Source organism: Chionomys nivalis, chromosome 5 (assembly GCF_950005125.1).
Source record: "Chionomys nivalis chromosome 5, mChiNiv1.1, whole genome shotgun sequence".
NCBI lineage: Eukaryota > Metazoa > Chordata > Mammalia > Rodentia > Cricetidae > Chionomys > Chionomys nivalis.
Genome location: NC_080090.1, coordinates 30462224 through 30481226, shown reverse-complemented (window position 1 = coordinate 30481226; position 19003 = coordinate 30462224). Strand labels below are relative to the sequence as shown.

General features: G+C 45.4%; 1 protein-coding gene across 1 annotated transcript; it reads right to left on the bottom strand.

Annotated features, from left to right (window-relative positions):
- Positions 1-191: 191 nt before the first annotated feature.
- Plac9 (placenta associated 9) lies at positions 192-18733 on the bottom strand. The gene is made up of 4 exons (XM_057770479.1): positions 18573-18733; positions 3907-4004; positions 1419-1542; positions 192-1061 (listed from the first exon to the last, which is right to left on the bottom strand). Exons 1-4 carry the CDS (start codon positions 18625-18627, stop codon positions 1051-1053), a joined length of 288 nt encoding a protein of 95 aa, XP_057626462.1. The 5' UTR covers positions 18628-18733; the 3' UTR covers positions 192-1050.
- Positions 18734-19003: the final 270 nt, after the last annotated feature.

Genomic DNA, 19003 nt, shown 5'->3' with positions numbered 1-19003 from the left:
ATGACGCTCCAGAAAGACTCCTGGGCCCTGGCTAGAACTCCAGAGAAGCCTCAGCTGAGTGGCAGCTGCTGGGGTACCAATCCTCGCTTCTCCCCCACAGTGGGAGGAAGAATGACAAAGTGAGCTAAGCACCAGGGTTGTGTACTGCATTAATTGCCCGAATGTGCACACACCCCAAAGACCCATGAACAGATGGGTGATACAATGGAGCATTATTTAGCCACGCAAAGGACTGACACATTCAGCAATATCCAGTGAAAATCTGATTCCTCTCGCAGAAGCTGCCCACAGGAGGCAAGTCCAGGAAGGTAAAAGGTTTCTAGTGTGCTGGGAGTGGGGAGAGGTGGAAGGGGAAGTGAGTTCTGGGGTGCTGAAAATGACCTGGAATTACTGGTGATGACTTTGTCACCCAGTGAGCACACTCGGAAGCACAGAATTGGTGCAGGTGACAAGGGTAAGTTTTGCTGGGTGCACACCTGTGGTCCCAGCTTAGTTTGCATGGTGCATCCCCTCTTCCCCCTGCAAAAGGTGAATTCTATGTAATGTGAACTTTGTTTACTGACATAGAATTTTTTTTCTAAAAAAAGAGGCTGGAAGTATGTTTGGATTCCCAGTCAGGGAACAGGATTCTTAATGGGCACACAACCTGTCACCACCAGGAGGGCAGAGTGGGGGATCACATGAAAACAGATTCTGATATGGGGGATGGCTGGATGGGACCCAGATGATCGTGTATTTCTGGGTGGCACTACTGATGTTTTGTGGCCACAGTTTGAATAGCAATGCTACATAAAGGGCCTTCTGTGTCCTGTTACCATCCTGGGCCTCAGCTGCCTCACTTGGTGTGAATCAGTTGGTTATCCAGGTCCGTGGGCCAGAACAGCATGTGGGGCTCAGGGTGTATGACAGGAGTTGGGACTTTGGTTACAGAGGTCACTGTTAGCAGTCATGGGCCCCGAGTAGTAGGCATTTATTTCACACAGAGGTGGGGCAGGAAGGCAAGAAGCCTGACTTGGTTCTTCAGCTGCCAGGTTCCACTACCCCTGATGGTCAGAAGTGATCTGCAAGAAAAGGGGGTGCCCTGAGTGAGCAGCAGAGGATGCTGAAGGGGTATCCTTGCCGTGCCCAACAACTTCCTCCCTCCAAGCTTCCCAGTTCCTTGGGATGACAATACCGAAACACAGGACTCAAGAAAGAATCTGGGGGCTGCTCAGAGCATCAGTAGGATGCCAGGGCCCAGGGTGACAATAGACAGGGGAGCACAACCCAGAATACGTGAAGACTGATGGTGTGCTACCCATCCTGTCCCTGGGGGTGCACAGCATCCCCTGAGTTCTGGCTCCACCAGTGTGATGGAGCTGCCAGTGGCCCTGGAGGACAGACCCAGCAGGTGTCCCTCTGCCATCTGAGCCACTCACCACCTCCTAGCAGGTCCGGTTCTGGGCTGAAGGGCCCTGGGGGTAGATTCGAAGCCAGTTCCTCCAGCAGGCCCAGCAGGCCCGTCACTTCTGCCTCCAGGTGCTCCGCTGTCTTCTCCACTGTCTGCAGTGGGAGGACAGGGCAAAGTCAAGCACAGGGGTTTGGGCCTCCTTTAGCTTAGCTTAGTGATATCCTGAAGAAATTCCACGGTGCCCCAGGTCCCAGCGTAATGCAGTGGAGAGGGAACTGGGTACTGGGGAATCCTGGCCCTCACCCAGTCAACACCACACAGGCTGCCCCCTTCAGCCTCTGAAGGATCCCCTGCCCTGGCATGCAAAGGGAACTCCTGAACACCTTTTTCTTTGTTTGGGACTTGGCAGCAATAGTGCACATTCCTTTTCTCACACTGCCCCCTCGTGGCCCCTCATTACAAGACAGGATTGGGATTTTCAAGTTTTCCTAGGGATTGCTTAAAAGGATGTATGTTGCTGCAGGTCCTGCTGGCAACCTAATAAAAGTTCTTTCCCTCCACCCCGGAGACAGTTTCTCTGTATAGCCTTGGCTCTGTAGACCAGGCTGGTCTCGAACTCATAGAGATCCACTTGCCTCTGCCTCCCGAGTGCTGGATTGAAGGCCTGCACCATCACTGCCCGACTTCAGAACAGAATATCAAGTACATTACAATAGCATTCAAAGGTTAAAAACTACATATTATTTTGGTGGTTGATGTTTGTAAGGTCAAAAGTCAGTAGACTGAAACAGGAGGATCACCACAAGTTCCAGGCCAGCTTGGGGTACAGAGTATGGTTTGTCTCTCCAATAATTGTTTTATCATTATGGGAGTAAGGGAGCAGAAATGCCAAATGTCAGTCTTAGCGGTGCAGTGTGAGTGTGTGTGTGTGTGTGTGAGAGAGAGAGAGAGAGAGAGAGAGAGAGAGAGAGAGAGAGAGAGAGAGAGAGAGAGAGCGAGCAGAAATGCCAAATGTCAGTCTTAGGAGCGGTGCAGTGTGTGTGTGTGTCACTATAGGAGTGCGTAGAGGTCTGTTCTCTCTCCATTTTGAAAATTCTGGGGATTAGGCGAGGCAATAGTGACAGGAAGATCTCTGAGTTGGAAGCCAGCCTGGTCTAAAGAGCTAGTACCAGTCCCAGGACAGCCAAAGCTACACAGAGAAACCCTGTCTCCAAACAAAAAAAAAGGGGGGGGGGGAGAGGCCTTGGGTCATCAGGCTTGATGGCCAGCACCTGGTGAGCCACCGCACAGGCCTCACCTTGGCCTGGAGGCAGGAGCTCTTACTGGCAATGATTAGGTTGACTGGCTAGCAAGCCCCAGAGACCCTCCAGTCTCTTCCTCTCCCTCCGGTGCCGGCATGCCACTATGTCTCACTTTTTTTTTTGTGGGTCCTGGGGATGAAACCTGGGTCCTCATACTTACATGGCAGGTGCTGTACAGCCTGAGCTATCCCCCCAAAAAGAAAATTTCAATATCCTAGTAATATGTACTTATTAACTCACTAAGTAACAGTCTACCATCAGGCCCAGTGATTGCTGCCATCCTGACAAGACCAGGGCGTATAGGGACACGCTGAAGCAGGGTGTGTGGGTCCGTGCCTCAACAGCAGAGGCAGGACGACTGGTTTAATAGTGAGTTCTAAACCAGCCATGGCTATGTGGTAAGACCCTGTGTCACCAAATAAAGTTAATAATAATAATTTTCAAAAAGGGAGGCAATGTGATTCAGCAGGTCAAGGCACCTGCCACAAACTCTAACAATGTAAGTTAAATCCCTGGGACACACATGACAAAAGGAAAGTAGTATGGGAAGTCCTGTATAAGTGTTGCTTTTATTGGTTAATGAATAAAGCTGTTTCGGCCAGTGGCTTAGCAGACTAGAGTAAGGCAGGAATTCCAAGCAGAGATAGAGGAGAAAGTAGGTGGAATCAGTGAAAAGCCATGTAGCTGCTACAGGAGACAGATGCTTCTGCTGAGGCCTGCCAAAACTTTGCCGGTAGGCTACAACCTCGTGGTGATGCACAGATTAATGGAGATGGGTTAGTTTAGGATATAAGAAATAGCTATAAATATGCTAAAAGTATTGGCCAAACAGTATTGCAATTAATATAGCTTCTGTGTGTTTATTTCTAGTCTGAGCGGCTAGGGAAAAAAATGAGTATGCCTCTGACTACAGGAAAGAATTTAAAGAGTTTCCAGGAATCCCCCCACATAAATTTATGAACCCCAAGTTATGGTTCATGGCTATTCCACAAAATTTGATGGTGGAACTTACCTTCTCCAACTTGGAAAAAATCTCAGGCTGAGTGTAAGCGATCCTTCCTGAGAGGTAGGGTGTATAACACATGGCTCAGCCGAACATCCTAGTTAGAGCGGCTGAGAAACAGGCACTGGCCTGCGTTTCCTGACAATCGTACTGCACAAAGCCTGGCAGATGGCCATGAAGTTCACAATCCCTTCCTCCCATGCCCTCATTACCTCTTCCATGATGTCTAAACGGCCTTGGATAGCCACATGTCTGTCACAGCCTGGGCTCCAGGCTAGATCTTCTCTGGAGGAACCAGGGGACTCAGCAGCTGTAGAGAAAACAAGCCTTGTCACTATGGGGCCATTGGTTTCCTTGTGGCACTAGAGAGTCCTGTACAACACCAGGCTTGAGTGACGTCGGTGCTGAAATCAGACACAAAGACATGCAGAGGGAGGACGAAGATGACCCACCACCCTAACTACTGTCTCCAGAACCAGGAGGGCGCCATCAAGTAGGCAGTGTTTAGGCTGGGTAAAGTCAAGACAGGGAAGGTTTGGCTGCTTGCAAAGACATGGAGAGATGTAAATCTTCCTTGGACAAACCATCCAGGGAACTGGAATGCCTGCAAAGAACCAGGTGGGTGGGAGATTCGACCAGCACAGGGTCTTGGGATCAAAACCAAGGGTAGTGCATGGACCCAAGGCCTCCATGAGTCTCCATGAATATTTGGAGGGAGTGCTTTGAATTTCAGATCTAGAGAATGTGGAGGGATGCAACTTTAGAGGAAGGTAGTGAGGACAGGAATCCATGTTTGAAGGAATAAGTCAGACAGTATCAGGTAGAATTCAGGGAGGAGACTGAGTGGCCTCGGCACTGGGAACCAGTCAGTCTGAGCTGCTGTAAACCATGAGGCATGCTGAGGGGGTCCTGACATGAGCCTCATTTTGTACTCCAGGAAACTAATGCACAGAGGGGTGAGAGGTCATGCCCAAAGCCACACTGCTAGTGAGAGAGGATCAGATGTCTAAACTACTGTGATGGCTGTTAATCTCACCTGGCAACCACTACCACAATTTTTGAGACAAATTTGAAGTAAGCTTTATTAAATACTGACCAGGATGATGGACACTGACCAGGTCCCTACCAGGTATTCCCTGAGTATGGTGCCAAATTATGTTAAGTGTTTATAAAGGCAGAGCCTACAATTCTGCCTTCATCAAGTTGGGGGCAAACATATATCCTGACACACTGCTGCCTATGTACCTCTGATGGGGAAGCTTTGTTAACCAATTATCTTCAAGAGGTGGGATCAAGTTAGGGTGTGGCTTTCTGGGACCCAGAGAAAAATGTGTGCACGGCCCAGGTGTTCTTTCTGTGGTTCCCTCGCGTCGCAGCTGAGCTTGGACTTCTCGTTCCTGTTTCTTGAGTTTTCCCCCTTATAATAAATAAAAATATAATTGTTTATCTTTTAGTTAGCCTGGTTATTTCCCAAATCGAGCTAATGATTACAATTGGTGTCAGATGCTCTTTCTGATTATATCACCAGAAAAGCAGGTAAAACTCTGGGTAAGCTATCCTGGAGTTTGGTACGTACTGATGAGGCAAAATTTTGTCTTTGTATGTACCTTTTGTCCCTGGTCATTAAATTCAATAACTTCCTCAATCTTTTCAAATCTTTTTACTGGCACCTTTTGTAGAGTTTGGATTTCCTGTCCAGTGTTCTGTTTTAATGCCCTCAATGAGGATTCCAAGGTGTGAAGTCTGTCCAGTGAAGATAATGTCTCATCCTTGGACATAATTTTTATAGCATGCATATTACCTTCCTGGAGAGACATTCTATCAGTCAATCTATCATAACCCTTCAAGAGAGTCTGCTTAATACACTCAACAGTACAAATCCTCTCAGACAATGTCTCAGTACCCTCTGTCATTGGCTGGGTTTTATTTGTCAAATCGGTTGTATCCTTCTCCAGTGTCCTGAATGTCCCTTTTAGTTGGACACTATCAGTCTGTAAAGACTGTATCATTTCTTTTAAAAAAAAGATTTATTTATTTATTGTGTATACAGTGTTCTGCCTTGGAATGACCAGGGACAAAAGGTATATACAAAGAAAATTTAGCCTCATCAGTACGTACCAAACTCCGGGATAGCTTCCCCAGAGTTTTACCTGCTTTTCTGGTGATATCATCAGAAAGAGCATCTGACACCAAATACCCTACAGTAGCCAAAGAATATACATGGGGGCCCATATGTATGACTGATGTAAAGGAAATTAAACATGCAATTGTATCTTATGAAATACATTCATCCTTCATTAGGGAAATAGTCAAATGTGGGCTCCAAGCAACAAAGCAATGCCACAAGACTTGATTCGATTTTAGAGCAACAGAGAAAAGCAAAAGGACTTGAGATTTCCCAAGATCAAATTCTGGACAAAGGACTTTACTCTGATGCTCAGGATCAGGCCCTTTACGATGAACACACCTTGTCTGTATGTAACACAGCAGCTTTAAATGCTTGGGACAGGATTCAGAAACCGGAAAAGAGATCATATATTAGGGTTAATCAGGGTCAGAGAGAACCCTTTAGTGATGTTTTCCAAAGATTAACTAAGGCTGTACAAATAGGGGTAACAGACACAGAAGCTAGACCTTTACTAATTAATTTTTTTTTTGAGAATGCCAACTTAGAATGCAAAAAGATCCTTGGGTCTTTAAAGGTCAGATCAGCACCAATGGATGAATGACTCTTGCATACAATGTATGTTGAGACACTTGACTATAGTACTAAAGCTTGGGTAGAAGAAGCAACTTCCAATGGTATAAGGAGACATTAAAATACCAAATGTTTTAATTATGTTAGAATAGGACATCTGAAAAGGGATTGTAGACAAGGAATTCCTAGGAATAATGTCTCCTCTGGAAATGGCAAAAATAGGAGGACTCAGCCTTCAGGTATATGTAGGCGTTACGGCAAGGTCAACATTGGACCAATGAATCTAGGTCAACAAAAGACAGACAAGACAACCCAACACCATCGGGAAACTCCTTGAGGGGCCTCTTGCAGACCCCCATGATGAACGTGGTTCAATCATTCCCAATTACTGTGGAGAATGTATCTTACCAGAAAAATTTAAAAATCCAGTGCCTATTGTAAAATCTCATACTGGTCTAGATGAAGGAATAGATGTGGAGGATAAACCAAACACTCCTGTAAAACATAGGAAACATATATTCTGGCAGACTTCTATAAATGATCAAAGACCAAAGCTAAGAGTGTATATAAATGGCATTTTTATTGAAGGCTTACTAGACATGGATGCGGATATAGTATCACTACCCCCAAATCTTGGCATCCAAATTGGCCTCTTCAAGAGGTAGATGTTCAGTTCCTAGAAATTGGAACCCTATCTCAAGTAAAACAAAGCATGAGATGGATCTAATGCAGAGGGCCAAAAGGACAGAGAGGAAGCTAAGGCCATATGTAGCTAATAGTACAGTGAATTTGTGGGATCATGACCTATTGCAGCAATAGAATACCCAGATTAACATTCCTGCAGCCCCCAAAACTTATGTTTCTGGGGAAGATATTAGAAGATATCTTCCCCAGCCATTCAGGCTGTACAAAAACACAAAACAATTGACAAACCTTCAGAGGTTCTAAAGGCCCTGCCTTTAAAATGGTTACCTGAGAAACCAATATGGGTTAAACAGTGGCCTCCAACAGAAGAAAAGCTGCAGGCTTTAGAACAGCTGGTACAAGAGCAACCTTCTCTGGAGATAAGGGCATTCTGCCTATAGGTGAAAGTGACTTAGAAGCCAGGAATCAGACTAGTTGTCCTGAAACAATGGCTCCCTCTGACAGGAAGCTGGAAGAAAAACAGGTAGAAAACAAGGCAGTGGGAAATACAGGCCAGGCTTCCTCTGCATAGAAAAAAAAGAGTATTTACAGGTAAACATTACTGGGGAAGATAAACTGAGGTCCCAACAGCCCATCAGCCTGAGCAGCTGAAGAATTTGAAAAGACCGGTAACACATTTGAGGGTCCCATCATCTCGTCAGTATTTTCTTTGAGCTCTGGATCTGAAAATGTGCCAGAGGGTATTAAGTGGAATAATTGAACAACCAAAATAAAGTCCATTGAATGGCTTCGCGGAAAGATGGTGCAGTTAATTGAGTCGTGCGGCAAGCCTTCCTCTTTGTCTGCCAATAGTATTCAGTGATGTTCCATAGGGCAGGCACCCAAGTCGACTTCAAAAGCAACACATAAACAGAAGGACCTCCTACACCAAACAGGAAAGCAGCTAGGATAAGTGGTGTGCTGGCTATGTTTGTAGAAATGGATCTTTGGGGGCTGGAGAGATGGCTCAGAGGTTAAGAGCACTGGCTGTTCTTCCAGAGGATTGGAGTTCAATTCTCAACACCCACATAGTGGCTAACAGCTATCTATAATGAGATCCGGTGCCCTCTTCTGGCATATTATACATAACAAATAATTTTTTTAAAAAAAGAAATGGATCTTTGAGAGCATATTATACATAACAAATAATTTTTTTTTTAAAAAAAGCAATGGGTCTTTGAGAGATCCATATTAGAATATTCCCTGCTAAAATGTTAGCCTTAGACTTACTTCAAAATCACCCAGGCCTGGTGGAGGGACAGCAAGAAGCATGAAGGGGCATTCACAGCAAAGGTCCTGGGAGTCCATTCGGCTATCCCTCTACTTTTATGTATATAGCTTTATTTGCTTATTTAGCTCATTTTTAGTTTATGTGATGTTCATAAGTGCAGTATATGCATGCAGTGTCTGAGAAGGTCAGAACAGGGCATCAGATCCTCTGATCCTGGGGCTTCGGACAAGACAGTTGTGGGCCTCCTTGTGGGAGCTAGAAATTGAACTCAGGTCATCTGTAAGAGCAGAAAGTGCTTTTAACTGCTGAACCATCCCTCTGACCCAGACACTTAAATTACATGTATGTGGCTGCGTCTGTGTGCTGGGTATGTGCATGTGAGTTCAAATACCCACAGAAGCCAGAAGCGGGCATCAGATACTCTGGAGCTGAAGTGACAGGCAGTTGTCAGCCACCTAACATGGGTGCTGGGGACTGAATTCAGGTCTTCCAGACAGGTGATACACACTCTTAGCTGCTGAGCCATGTTCCCTGCCCCTTGAGGTTTTTATACTATAACTCAGTTGCCTGGTGGGATTGTTAGATAAAAACAGAAGCCATGATGGGCTGAATGGACAGATATACAATGGCGGGGACGAGGAAGAGATCCTCAGTCCAGACCTCCCTTCTGGAAGGCTGCGCTCCGTGATCTGAGATGGCCTTTGAGAGACAGAAGAGGTCCAGACTAGCCTTAGTGAAGGGACTCCACGTTTTGTTTCAGCTGAAGCCAGGGGCTCAGCCTGGAGAGAGTCAGTTAGAAAAGGCAGGGAGGGCTCTTCTTACTCGAGGGTGGGCTGTTCTGGGAAGATGAGCCTGTTCTGGTGGGAGTCTGCATAGACACTGTCTCTGTATGCTCTGCTAGGGGCCTCCAGCCAGGTTACTTGCGCTTGCTGAGATCCTTTACCCAGTGAAGGCTGTGCCTGTCGGTGTCTTGAGCAGCAAGCATCTGCTTCTCTACTGGCCTCAGACACTGTTCTCCAGAGCTGTGATGAAGTCTAACTTGGCTTCAGAATCCCTCAGGGGAAGAGGCTGGGGTGAGGTTGCTCCCCTCCGCTCTAATCCCTCACATCTGGATGGAGCTGTGATCTGAGCTCATCCAGGCCTCCTGGAGACTAGTCTGACAGAAAACTTGGAGCACAACCCTAAAAACTGTCCTGCACAAAGAGCTCCCTCACTGAAGAGAGCCTCAATATAGCTCTGCTTGGAAGCACCATGAAGATCCTTCTCAGCCTACACCCTCAGCCATTAACTTTCTGGCCTCTGCAGTCTCCTCTACCATGCTGGCTGGGGTTGGATTGAGGCTCTGTGTCCCAGAAATAGGCTGGAGCCTGTCAAATTTCAGAATTTGCCTGAGGCCTCAGAGGACCAACTTAGGTTGAGTAAGCAGAGGGAGGGGAGTCTTCTTTGGTGAAAAAAAAACTTAGGCAAGGCAAAACTCGGTCTCTCTCTCTCTCTCTCTCTCTCTCTCTCTCTCTCTCTCTCTCTCTCTCTCTCTGTCTCTCTCTCCTTGTCAGGAAGTTCATCCACAGAAAGGCCAGAGCGCTGTTAACTCACTGGACCTTGAGCCAAGGTCCCTTCCTCCTTGGGCCTTGGGCGCCCCCTTCCTCTGCCCTCCCTACTCTGTTAGTTGGAAATGGATTTCCTAGGGTATAGGGTATAGGGTATAGGGTTGTTTTCTTTAGCCTGGCTCTGATTAAAGCCTTGTTTGTACCCTGGATGGTGACCATGGGTGAAGCAGCATCCTGTGATGAGGGGAGCCCAGAGACCAGGAGAGGTGCTGGACTGGCTGAACTAACTAAAGAGGCTTGGCCTCCAGTTTGGTCTTCTATATAGCCCCACCTAGTCATGGCCCTTCCATGGCACCCAGGACTCATGCAGTGAGAAAGTATCCACACTTACCATCATAGCCATATTCTATTTTTACCAGCAACACTGGCCACTTGGGGTTAATGATATTTGACCACATTCAGTATAATAGGATAATAAACTTTACCACATCCAGTACATGTATAAATATTTGTGATGCATTCAAAACCATTGGTAGATTATGATTATTAAAAAGAAGTGGATGATATTTTAAAAGGATTGTATGAAGAAGTCTGCATGGAACTGCTCTGGCTGAAAAGGGCCAACGATCCCTAAGCCCTTTAAGAAAGGGCTAGATTTCAAGATACTTTTTGTTTTGTTTTTGTTTAGGGAGAGGCATGCTCTATCTCCCTCTTTTGTTTGGAGTCTTTTTCCAGAAATGGATTTGAGACTCCTGGGACACTGGGAAACGTATCTGTGTTCTTCCCATGCTTTCTCTTTGGGGCTCAGTTAGTGTTTTCCTTGGGATGCAAGTAAAGCTGCAGCCTATGAAGAGCCCCTGTCAATCAATCACTACCTCCTGACTATCTCTCTCTCCTGTGTCCATTCAAAACCAGACTGGCTGAAGGGCAGGCTCTGAGGCAGCTCTATTCCTGAGGCTAGACATGAGCCCAGATTCTGTCTAGCTACCCCATATGTTTTTAAACTACTAATTATAATAAACTAACCCTCTCCAAATCCCACCTACCCCTGTGCAGGTGGTCCCAGGTTCTATAAGAAAGCAGGCTGAGCAAGTCACGGAGAACAAACCAGTAAGCAGTGTTTCTTCACAGCCTCTGCTTCAGCTCCTGCCTCTAGGTTCCTGCCTTGAATTCCTGCTCTGGCTTCCCTTAATGAACTGTAAGATGAAATAAACTCCTCTCCAAACCCCTTTTGGCCACAGTGTTTATCACAATAGCAGAAAGCATTGACCAGACGAACAAATATAGGCTCAGGATGGTGGAGCACGTTTGTCAGGGAGCCCCTTGCTCTGCCTCGTGTGGAGTCTAGAACTTAGTCAAGATCACTTGGATCAGGTTCTAGGATAGAAGGACATCTCTCTAGGGCTAAATCTATGCAGAAAGTCAGAAGGTACCATGTTCTAGAGGGGCTTCTCCAACAAGGATGCTGGGGCAGCCCTGACCTGACTGGATCATCTGCTGTGTACCAATTCCATTTGTTGGATCCTGGCTTTTGCTATTCTTAGAACGGACATAACTATACTCTGTCTTCTAAGTTGCTATTGCTTGGTGGTCCTTTATCATGCCAAGCTTTTTGCTGAATGTATATATGGATATGGCATTTAATTCTAGTTTTTTTCCTCTTTTAGTTTTCAGGGTATAATATAATTACATTTCCCCTCCCCTTTACTTCCTCCAAACCCTCTCATATACCCCTCTTTGCTCTATTTTAAATTCATGGCCTTTCCCCATTAATTTTTATTCTATGCATATGTGCATATACTATATATCCCTAAATGTAACCTGTTCAGTCTATATAATGTTACTTTTATGTATGTTGTCAGGGCTGACCATTTGGTATTAAATAAAGTCACTCTTTTTTTTTGTTTCTTAATCCTCTGGCACCTCAGCCTTCCGTGTGCTGAATTATATATACTCCGCCACCTTAAAAAAAATAAGTCTTTTTTGTTTTGTTCTGTTTTTCTACATGGAGTTTGGGGTGTTCCTATAATCCCAACACCTGAGAGTCTGAGGCAAGAGAATTGCAAGTGTGAGACCAGCCTGGGCTACACAGCAAGTATTTGTCTTAAAAACAAAGCAAAACCCCAAATTATTATTATTATTACTTTACAAAATCAAAAGTTTAAGTGACATACGAAAGATTCCATGGTGGAAAGGTGGTGGTGATGGGATTGAAATCCAATCATCTGACACTGTCTGTCCCTGTTGGTGGTGTGACTGTGTAAAGGAAGTTCTACACTGGGGCTCCCCACTGTCTCCCCTTGTAAGAAATAAATAATTATGTTTAATTTCCACAGCATTTAGAATTCAGTGATGGTAGCATACACCTTCAATTCTAGCACTCAAGAGGCAGAGGCATGCTGATCTCTATGAGTTCAAGGCTATGCTAGTCTACATAGTGGGTTCCAGACAAGCCAGGGCATCATAGTGAGTCTCTCTCTATCTCCCGGTCTGTCTCTCCCTTAGACTCCATGCTCACAGGCATCCACGCACGCACACATGCACAGGTCCTTGTCTCCCTTAGCTCACAGCTAGTGCCTGCTTCTTGGGAGCTTTTTAGTTTATCTTAGGGTTGAAAAGTTACAGAATAGGCTATGTGACTGAGCCCCTATATCAGAAGGGAGAGCATCTTGAATTTCAGGTTCATCTTTGAACATCAGATAAGGTTTTGAATCCTGAACAAATAGATTGGGGAATCTGGAGAGGTAGTGATACTAGACACCAGGAATATTGTACTTCCCTAAAGAACTTAGCTGATGAGGAATTCATGGGGCAGGGAAATGTGATTAGGAATATAAGATACACAATTTTGTGCCAAACTGGTGGGCCAGCCATTTTCATCTTTTCTGTAGGTTGACACCTAACTTTGCAAGGTCAAAAAATAATCTACCTTGATGTTGCTACTCTGAGTCCCCAGTGCTCTTTTTTTTTTTAATTATTTTTTTGTAATGTGTATGGGTGCCTTGCTTGTGTGTTAGTCTGTGCATCACATGCATTCCTGGTGCCCTTGGAGGTGAGAAGAAGGCATCAAATCCCCTGGAACTGCTGCATGGGTGCTGGGGATTGAACCAGGGGTTTCATGGATGTTAGGCAAGCACTCTACCAACTCAGCTACACTCCAGCCTCCTCTGCCCAGCACTCTTATTATGAAGTGATGGTCATGTTTTCTTATACCATCTATAAAATGGGGGAACCTACAAAGGTATGAGGCTCAGGGTGGCTTTCTGTCTCTGTTCTCCCATGTTTGCTTGGTCCCCACTGTATTTTTCTTTTTTTTTTTGTAGTAAGAAATGCTATGATCCAAAGGTGTAGGTCATTATACTTGCTTACAAGAGGAGATACAGGGGACTGAAGAGATGGCTCAACAGTTAAGAGCACTGACTTTTCTTCCAGAAGACCTGGGTTCAATACCTAGCACCTACATGGTGGCTCACAACTATCTGTGACTCCAGATTCTAGCCTCTGTGGGTGCCAGACATTTGTGTGCACAGACATACATTCAGGCAAAACACCTGTATTCATCAAATAAAATTTAAAAAAAAAATAAAAGAAGAGACACAGGTGATGGAGGAAGGTCATTGGTTAATTAATAAAGAAACTGCTTGGCTCTCATAGGTTAGAACATAGGTGGGTGGAGTAAACAGAACATAATGCTGGGAAGAAGAGGAAGTGAGCTCAGATGCCATTTCTTCTCCTCTCTGGGGCAGACGCGATGCAGCCAGCCGCCAGGTCAGACATGCTGAATCTTTCCCGGTAAGACTGATGCTACGCAGATTATTAGAAATGGGCTAAATTAAAAACAAAACAAAACAAAACAAAAAAAAAAAAAAGAAATGGGCTAAATTAATACGTGAGAATTAGCCTAGAAGAGGCTAGATATAATGGGCCAGGCAGTGTTTAAAAGAATACAGTTTGTGTGTTGTTATTTTGGGGCATAAGCTAGCCAGGCGGCAGGGAGCTGGGTGGCAGGAATGCAGCCCGCAGCTCCCACAACACACAAGGATGAATAGAAGGCTCAGCAATTTATTGCCCTTCTGTAGGATAAGACCCAGCAATAGCCTGAAACTCCAGTTCTAGGAGATACTATGTCCTGTGGCATCTGAGGACACTTGCCTGTACATGGTCCACATAAACTCACACAGGTACATATATATATATATATATATAATATTTTTAATTATAAAAAAATAAAAGATCCAGGCAGTGGAGTCACACGCCTTTAATTCCATACTGGGAAGTCATAAGCAGGTGGATCTCTGTGAATTCGAGACCAGCCTGGTCTACAGAGCAAGTTCCAGAACAGGTTAAGGCTACACAGAAAACCCTGTCTCAGAGAGAGAGAGAGAGAGAGAGAGAGAGAGAGAGAGAGAGAGAGAGAGAGAGAGAGAGAGAGAAATTAGGTAAATAAATGGAAGAAAGACACTGAGAATTCTTGTGACAGTGGACAGTGTGCGAACAGGAACTGAGCCGAAGTTGGCCTCTGAAAAGGTCTCCATAAAGGGGGCTGGTAACATGACTTACATAACAGCACAAGCCTGGAGACCTGAATTCTATCTTCAGAACCCTCATAAAGGTGGAAAGAGAGAACCAACTCCACAAAGTTGTCCTTGGACTTCCTCACTTGCACTGTGGCTTGCAACCCCACAGGTACAATAATAAACAAATTACTTAATTAAAGATCGTTATAATAACACAAACCATTTTACTTCCCTCAATATGTAAACAGAATATGAGAAAATCCCAACACGACAATTGAGAAAGCCTTAAATAGTTTACAAGAATCATAAATGTCTTTGAAGAAAAGAAGTCTATCCTCAGCAGGAATTAAAGACATCCAATTAAAATAATAAAGATGTGTTGGGTTGGGGCATTGGTCTGGGACATCAAAGGGAATAGACAGCAACCTGGAACCTCTGTGGGTCCGAGCGTGAGTCTGGGACCTCTGAGGAAGTAAGTAGGTCTTCTGCGGGTCCGGGCACTCCCAAGCCTGGGATCTCTGAGGCAGTAGACCAGAACCAGAAACCATTCCAAGTCCAACTCCAACCCAGGGACTTCTGCAGGATGGAATCCAGACCAGGATTTACAGATATAGGTCAAAGCAGGTAACCTAGGCCAAAGTTGCCCTGAGGAAAGAAACTCCACTTCAGGAGACAAGCTCCAGCTGGAGCAGAAGCCAGGAGCAAATCCAGTCCTAGGAGCCAACCCAGTCCCATTTTGGACCAATGGAATCGAATTGAGGACCCTGAAATTAATCCACACACCTATGAATACCTGATTTTTGACAAAGAAGCTAAAACTATACAATGAAAAAAAAAAGAAAGCATCTTCGATAAATGGTGCTGGAATAACTGGATGTCAACATGTAGAAGAATGCAAATAGATACATATCTATCACCATGCAGAAAATTTAAGTTCAAATGGATCAACCACCTCAACATAAAACCAACCACATTGAACCTTATAGAAGAGAAAGTGAGAAGTAGCCTTGAATGCATTGACACAGGAGACTACTTCCTAAATATAACTCCAGTAGTACAGACACTGAGAGAAACAATTAATAAGTGGGACTTCCTGAAACCGAGAAGCTTTTGTAAAGCATAAAACAAAACAACAGCCTACAGAATGGGAAAAGATCTTCACCAATCCCACATCTGACAGAGGACTTGTCTCCAAAATATAAAAAGAACTCAAGAAACTAGACATCAAAAGAACAAATAATCCAATAAAAAATGGGGTATAGACCTAAACAGAGAACTTTCAACAGAGGAATCTCAAATGACTGAAAGACACTTAAGGAAATGCTCAGTTTCTTTAGACATCAGAGAAAGGCAAATCAAAACAACTCTGAGATACTATCTTATACCTATCAGAACAGGTAATATCAAAAACACTGATGACAGTCTATGATGGAGAGGATGTGGAGTAAGGGGAACACGCCTCCATTGCTGGTGGGAGTGTAAACTTGTACAGCCACTTTGGAAATCAGTATGACAGTTTCTCAGAAAACTAGTAATCAATCTACCTCAAGACCCAGCAATATCACTTTTGGGTATATGCCTAAAGGATGCTCAATCATGCTACAAGGACATGTACTCAACTATGTTCATAGCAACATTATTCGTAATAGCCAGAACCTGGAAATAACCTAGATGCCCCTCAATCGAAGAATGGATAAGGAAAATGTGGTACATTTGCACAATGGAGTACTACTCAGTAGTAACAAATAATGACATCTTGAAACTTGTAGGTAAATAGACAAAATGAGAAAAAAAAACATAGTGAGTGAGTTAACCCAGACCCAGAAAGAAAAATACTGTATGTATTCACTCATAAAGCAGATATTAGACATAAAGGAAAAGCTAACCAGTCTATAGTCCACAACTCCAGAAAATCTAGACAACAAAGAGTACCCTAAGAGAGACATATACATGAATCCACCTAGGAAGGAGAAAAAGATAAGATCTTCTGAGTAAATTGGGAGTTGGGGAAAGAGTGGAAGGGAAGAGAGGAGGAAGGAAGGGGAGTGGGAAAAATGTATAACTCAAAAAAAAAAAAAAAAAAAAAAACAACCCTGTCAGGAGGTTCCACCCTTGCTCTGGTTCAGCGCAGGGGGAAGGCTGGTCGTGCAGACAGGGGGAAGAAAACATAAACAAAACAGCAAAAAAAGAGTACTTACTGTTGGCCTGGTGGTGGTGGTGGTGCACGCAATCCCAGCAATGCCTTGGGAGGCAGAAACAGGTGGATTTCTGTGAGTTCTAGGCCAGTCTGGTCTACAGAACAAGTGCCAGGATAGCCGGGACTGTTTCACAGAGAAAGCCTGTCTTGAAGAAAAACTAACTAGCTAGCTAACTAACTAACTAACTAACTAACTAGTGCTTACTGTTCTGGCAGAGTACCTGAGTTTATTCCCCAGCACCCATGTGGTGGCTCACAATCATCTGTAACTCGAGTTCCCGGGGATCCAGTGCCCTCTCTGAGTTCCACACAGATGTGGTGCACGTACATAATCTTAGGCGTGCACACATAAAAAGTAAATATTTTAAAAAGAGGAACTAACTAAGCTCATAAAAAAGAAAACACACCAGTGGCGGAGGGACTTGCCCAGAAGAAAGTTTCAGTGAAGGGAACGGACTGGGGGAGGGGTGTAGAACGACAAAATTCATCACATGCATGAAATTGTCAAACACATAAACTTAAAAAATAAACGCAGTGCTTGGACTTTCCTTTAAAATAACCCACGGATGACAGCAGAGGTGAGGTTACTTAATTAATACTTATAGTATAATTACATTTTAGTAATCCATTTTTATGTGTGCTGTCATTTTAAACTCTATTTTTTTTTTGTATCCAAATCATTTTCATAGTCAAAAGTCATGGAAAAACTGTACCCCACAGTATGTACAAGGAAAGTATTGGAAATATCTTCAGAAAGTTAAGTGCTGGGATCGTATCTGAAGATTGAGAGGTTAGAAGTGAAAACTTGGGAAACTCCATTGGTACATCTATCCTTTCTTCTTAATCTGTTGCAATGAACATGCATATCAGAAAGGAAGGCAATGTTTAAAACGGTCGTGGCTCAAAGGGGCAGGAGAAGCGATTCATAGCAGGGAAAGCTCCTTTCTCTGGGAGGCACCAGCTAAGCCCTGTTCCCCATCTTTGCCACCCATGCAGAGCTGACAGGAGAGTCTAAGAGAGGGGAGGAGAAAGGAGCTTGTGCCTTGTGAGCAGACTCTGAGTTACACAGAACGCCAGTCACTCCTTAACAGATGGGGAAACTGAGGCTAGAGGGGTTGATGATCTGAGAGAACTAGTGTTTGTTCCCTGGTGGGCACGGTCTTTCTTACACTCCCGGAAGCCATGCCCTGACATGTAAAGCGATTCGCCCCATAGGAATTACTTCCTATGGAAGGGAGTTAGTCTCCCTTCTCTGCGTGGGCGTCGAAAAAAGTCAGAGCTTCACTCCTAGTGCCAGGCATTTCTGCCTGACTGGAACAAGAACCCAAGAGAGGCAGAGGCCTGAGGTTTGGTGCTGGGTCTGCCTTGGCACTATAAGGCCCGAGCTCACTCCGTGCCTAGACGACTAGATGAGCCATAGCCCTTGGATCATTCTGGGAAACCGGAAGATGGCCCCCTCACCTCACTATAGACCCCTCCAGCCTCCTGGAAGGTGGTGAGACGGTACCTTTATTCCATTTGTCTCCTCAATGGTGGTGCTGACCCTACTTGGATGACTGACCCTTTTGACTCCTCTTCCTTCACGACGCCCTTTGAGGTCTTTCCCTGGATGCTCTGACCCGAGGGCAGCCACACCCTGCAACCGGACCTCCGCCCAGGCTGCCCGCGCTCTCCTAGGCATCCGGTTGTCACATTTCCCCCAATCTTTCTTTCCCCGTTTCTTCCTGCATTCCCATTTCTTTCCTTCTTGTTTGTGTTTTTCTCAAACTCCCTGCTCTAGCTCTCCTCGTCCAGACGCGTTATTCTCAAAGCCTCTTCCGCTCTCAGTTCCCCCTCTCTTACTCACCTTTCTACTAAATCTCTTCCCTTTTCTGTATAGTGTTTCTATTTTCTGTCACCATCACCTTTCCTTCCCTCCCCTTCTCCCGGTATCTCTGTCTCCGGTTCCTCTCTCATTCCTACCTCGCCGTCCTGGGGTGTCCCTGGGTCCCTGATCCCACTCACCTGCCTCGACGCCAAGCAGAGCGAGCCCAGCCAGGGCGCAGAGTAGCGGCTGCATGATGAGGAGCCAACGGAGCACAGCTTGTGTGTCTGTAGCCGCCTCCCCGAGATCACGCCCGCCCGGCCCAAGGAAATGCAGTCCCAGCCAAAATTCCTGGGCGGCTCCGGGTTTCTGGCTCCAAAGAACCCGCCCCCTCCAGAAGCCCCGCGGAGAAGGCCCAGCCCTGGATCCCATCCCAAGGCCACCTCTCCTCCGGGGCAGACCTTCTAGCCCCTGACCCCACCTCCAGCCTTGGACCCCCACAGAGAAGTGAGGGAGGAGGCTGCTTCTGGGGCCACTACTCTTTATAAGCCTGTTCCACAGACAACCAGACTGAGGCCAGAGATGAGGATTTTCCTCTGTGTCCCTCCCAGGATCGCGCAAGATCTGAAGC

Excerpts from the sequence above, each read along its gene's own strand:
- Plac9 (XM_057770479.1), bottom strand. The coding sequence starts at position 18,627 with ATGCAGCCGCTACTCTGCGCCCTGGCTGGGCTCGCTCTGCTTGGCGTC. Across the intron at positions 4,005-18,572 it reads TCTGCTTGGCGTCGAGGCAG|CTGCTGAGTCCCCTGGTTCC; the intron begins GTGAGTGGGATC and ends TTTTCTCTACAG. Across the intron at positions 1,543-3,906 it reads GTTTAGACATCATGGAAGAG|ACAGTGGAGAAGACAGCGGA; the intron begins GTAATGAGGGCA and ends CTCCCACTGCAG.